Source organism: Setaria viridis, chromosome 5 (genome assembly GCF_005286985.2).
Source record: "Setaria viridis chromosome 5, Setaria_viridis_v4.0, whole genome shotgun sequence".
Lineage (NCBI taxonomy): Eukaryota > Viridiplantae > Streptophyta > Magnoliopsida > Poales > Poaceae > Setaria > Setaria viridis.
Window position 1 is genome coordinate 24,412,486 of NC_048267.2, and position 4,477 is coordinate 24,416,962.

The 4,477-nt window shown below is 53.6% G+C and overlaps 1 protein-coding gene across 1 annotated transcript; it reads right to left on the reverse strand.

The window, feature by feature from the left end:
* Positions 1 to 1,373: 1,373 nt before the first annotated feature.
* LOC117859331 (protein NRT1/ PTR FAMILY 6.2) lies at positions 1,374 to 3,969 on the reverse strand. The gene is made up of 3 exons (XM_034742570.2): positions 3,675 to 3,969; positions 3,099 to 3,461; positions 1,374 to 2,987 (listed from the first exon to the last, which is right to left on the reverse strand). Exons 1-3 carry the CDS (start codon positions 3,675 to 3,677, stop codon positions 1,581 to 1,583), a joined length of 1,773 nt encoding a protein of 590 aa, XP_034598461.1. The 5' UTR covers positions 3,678 to 3,969; the 3' UTR covers positions 1,374 to 1,580.
* Between the last annotated feature and the right edge of the window lie 508 nt (positions 3,970 to 4,477).

Consider the following 4,477-nt stretch of genomic DNA (forward strand, 5'->3'; position numbering starts at 1 on the left):
GCCATTTTCTTGTAGCGCATTTTGATCTTCTTCTAGTTTCTTCAATACCTTGTGAATTTTTTAAACCATTCTGAGCATTAATTGATGATTCTATGAGCAGATGGAGATAAAAAACGAAAGAGCGGGCCTGTATCTTGAAGCAGCAGAAGGCTTGCACCTGGAAAACTGTATGAACTAAGTTTTTCAAAATCACATAGGCATTTTTTTTGGTACATTAATACCCTGACTGACAGGATTTGTTTCCAGCAGCCGAGATGATTGCCGATGAACCACACCCTCAACATAACGTGTCATCACAGAATTCTTTCGGGCAACTTGAAGTGTCTATTTCTGGGAAATCATCTGGACCATCTTCATTTGTGCATTCTGGTATGACAGTGGATCTATCAACACTCATGCCACTGCCAGTGCCTAGCAGCAGCAATCTTGCTTCTAAGTTATCTACAAGTTCCTTGCTGCTGATGCCTGTTCACAGAATGGAGATTTTTGAGAGGCTGACACAAGTTCCACATTTCCGTGAAGTGTGGAATTGTCCTCCGGAATTTCGTGAAGGAAAAGCTTTAGGACTTACGGTCTCGTTTACAAACATGGCTGAAAGCATCAAGAACATGCGAATTCAGGACGAAGCACGACTTTATCAAGAGAAAATGAACAGCCTACTAGATCTGGAAGAAAATGGGTTTCAGGTTGGCCCCCTGAAGGTTCGTCTCAATAACCTCCTTTGTACAAGAAATCGCCAGATTAGTCTCAAGAACAGGAAAGCAAGTTAATTTGGATAAGGAGATGCTCGAGATAGAAGGAATCAATTGCAGATTAGAGCAACAAATCAAGTTCGTTGACATGTGCATCATGGGGGTGGAGGAGAAGAAATACCAAGAGATGAAAGCTTTTGTTGACATGCAGAAAGTTGCAAACTGTTTATCCATTTCAAAGCTCCAAGTCGACCTGCTCCAAGTTGAGGAGTCACTCGCGTCTGTTGAAGCTGATTTCGGCAGCATTGCTGCTGCACCATGGGAATCAGATGTTGGGTTCAATACCATAAACTTTTTCAGGTATCAGGGGAGGTAACCCTGCTCCTCACACTTGAATTGATTGTGTATATACATGCTTTCTGCATGAATCTGAGAGACATACTCAGTCTGTCAGTCTGCCCCACCTAAAATGACCCCAGTTATGTGCATTTTGAGTCGCAATGCTTGTTTCCTTCTTGGGTTGTTGGGTTGTAGCTCATAGGCAATGTTGTAGGTTGCGATGTCCAGTACCCAGGGTCAGCTGGTTATCTGGTTGTCGAAAGCAACCTATCTGTGTAATATTTTCAGCAATCAGAAAGCAACCTATCTGTGTAGTATTTTCAGCAATCAGAAAGCCTTGCATTAATCTAAAGTCTTTTTCTTATTTTTCAGTAAACAGAGGTGAACTTGGTTTTAAACATGTAGGAATCACATCGAAACTGAATCCACACTCAAATCTATAGAACCCTCTAAATGTGTAGGCGGTCAAGTAGTACGTATATGTGTGATTTTGAAGTCGACAACTAATAGCGACTGGTGCAATAATAGAGGTCTGTAGCAGGGATGTTGCTAGCATTTCTCGTCTGCGGTCATCGCGATCTGTGGCTGCTCCGCCTGGCTGCTGGCCGGCGGCGTGGTCCACATGGCGCAGACGAGGTAGGCAACGAGGTTGACGACGCTGAGCACGGCGAGGAGCCAGTAGAAGTAGTCGAGGCGGCTGTGGTTGATGGTGTCGCCGAGCCACGTCGTGCAGCCCTTGACGAGGGAGACGAGCGCGCTGCTGAGGAAGAAGCCGAGCGAGAGCGTGGTGAGGAAGAGGCCGGTGCTCATGGTCTTCATGCCCTTGGGCGACCGGGTGATGAAGAAGTCCAGCTGCCCCGTATAGATGAACGCCTCGCCGGCGCCCACCAGCAGGAACTGCGGCGTCAGCATGAACACGCTGATGGGCAGTGACTCGTGTTGCCCCGCAGCGGTGGCGGCGACGGCGAGGCGCTTCTTCTCGCAGATGGCAGCAGCGGCCATGCCGGCGATGGAGAGGACCAGGCCCATGCCGATCTTCTCCAGGTTGGTGAGCCCCTGCCGGCCGGTCATGAGGCTCCGGCAGAGCGGGACGAAGACGCGGTCGTAGACGGCGAGGGTGAGCATGATGGCGCCGACGAAGAAGACGGTGAGCGAGGCGGCCGGGATCTCGAAGCGGCCCATGCGCCGGTCCATGGTGGTCGCCTGCTCCACGGAGAAAGTGATCATCTGCGCGTAGATGGTCCAGAACAGGATCGTCGTCGCCCACACCGGCATGAGCCGCGCCACCATCTTCACCTCCTCCACGCGGGACACGGAGCACAGTTTCCACGGGTTGGGCACCGGCCGCCCGTCGCGTCCCACCTCGTTGTCGTCGTCGCCCGCCATCACCGCCGCCCTGTCCAGGCACGGGAACTGGGCGGTGTGGGGGATGCGGGCGTGCTCGGGGCGGTCCTCGTAGAGCGCGGAGGCGGTGAGTGGCTGCTTGATGCTCCGCTTCTGGGCGGCGGCGACGAGTACCTGGAGGATTTGCACGATGGGGCTCCCGGAGCCGCGCTTGTAGCGGTAGCGCCGGGTGCCGGAGAGGAAGACGGCGATGGCGACGAGCATGGCGCCGGTGCAGATGCCGTAGGCCCAGCTCCGGCCGACGTGGTCCTGGACGTAAACGAGGATGGTGACGGCGAGGAGCGTGCCGACGCTGATGAAGAAGAAGAAGCGGTTGAAGAAGAGGCCCATGGCGGCGCGCTCGCGGGCGTCGCGCTCGTCGAACTGGTCGGTGCCGAAGCCCGAGACGCTGGACTTGAGCCCGCCTGTGCCGAGCGCGATGAGGTAGAGGCACACATAGAGCACGCTCATCTGGAGCCCCGTCGCCTGCTCGCACGGCCCCGCCGCGCCGGGTCCGCAAGGCGGCGGCCGCAGCTGCCGCACCTCCGTGGACACCGCCAGGAGCCCCGTGCCCTGTGCTCGTAAAAGCATTGATCATGAGCTCATGCCATGTTGCTAGCCCGACAAGTATGTGAATAGAGCTAGCAGCAATGGTGGTTTCTGCATGCAATGGACACTACTTACGATAGCTTGGACGAGGGCGAAGATGGCGATGGTGAGGTAGCGTCCGAGGAAGGAGTCTGCGAGGAAGCCGCCGAGGAGGCAGAGGAGGAAGGAGGTGCCCATGAAGTCGGTGACGACGTTGGCGGCGGCGGCGCTGGGGAGGTGCATGGTGCCGGTGAGGTACGTGACGAGGTTCACGGCGATGCCCATGGTGGAGAGGCGCTCGCAGAGCTCGATCCCGAGCACAAGCGCCGCCGCCACCCAGCCGCCCGTGCTGGACTTGTCGGCCCGGCAACCCCGGTAGTCCACGGCGTCCTGCACCAGGTTGCCGCCGCCGTCGCCACCGGCGCCCCATGCCGCCCGCTCCTGCACCTTCTTCCCGTCCTAACCAAACAAACGCACACGACAACATGGTCTCTATCAGCGACCAGGAATCCATCATTGCATGCATGTCGAGTTTCTATGTCCTATAATAACTGTTACTAGATACCAAATTTATCACTTGTTATAATGCTACAAAACTATATACAAACTACAGAATAAATGCAAATAATTAATATGCACAGCTTAGAAACAAAATTAGCCTCGAGCACGAACCATTAGCTTGGGCTGATTATCTCTGGACGGATTATATTATTAGCAGCTGATCGACTGCTGATGCTGAGCAGAAGAACACAATACACACACACAAGGCGTGCTCTGGGCTCAGCTAGCTCGATCGAGCGATCGGACGCTGCTGTGTTTCTTGCTGGACGAGCTAGCTGCAAATTGACGCCTCCTTTTATAGGCACGGAGATCATCAGGAGGCGCGCACTCGAGGCCGGCCGGCGATCATGGAGATCGGGCGAAAGGGACCTGCACCAGGTGGCAGCTGTATGCCTGGATCTTTCGTCTCTCCATCATACACATGCATGGTGGGGCAAGCCTGTAGTACAATAATGTTTGTTATATATAATATATATTCGATCGATTACGCGCGAGAAAGTTTTGTGCAGCTGATTGGATGAAGGAGGTCAGAGGATGAGCAGCACGTACGAGCGCTGCTCCTGAGACGTGGAAACTAAGAAAAGTGAGCAGATCGTGGAGCTGAAGGCCAGGGGGAAGGGGAGTTCCAAGGGAATGTTCTGGGAGCTTCAAACAGCATCATCTGGTTCTGATCTGCTGCCATCTCTGTCTGCATGGGGCCCTTCAAGCCCACTAGTGATCACAATAATGCATCTGTGGCTAGCCATCAGTGGAGGAAGGGGGAGATAAGCCCACTACCGGGAACATGCATGTCTGATGTCTGTGTGAAGCGGAGGGTGGAAAAATTAAGCAAAGGATCACGGGAGCTGAGCTGATATTGGTGACCTGTCACCTTTAATTTCTTTATCAGTGCAAGTTTTTTTTTCACATGCGCT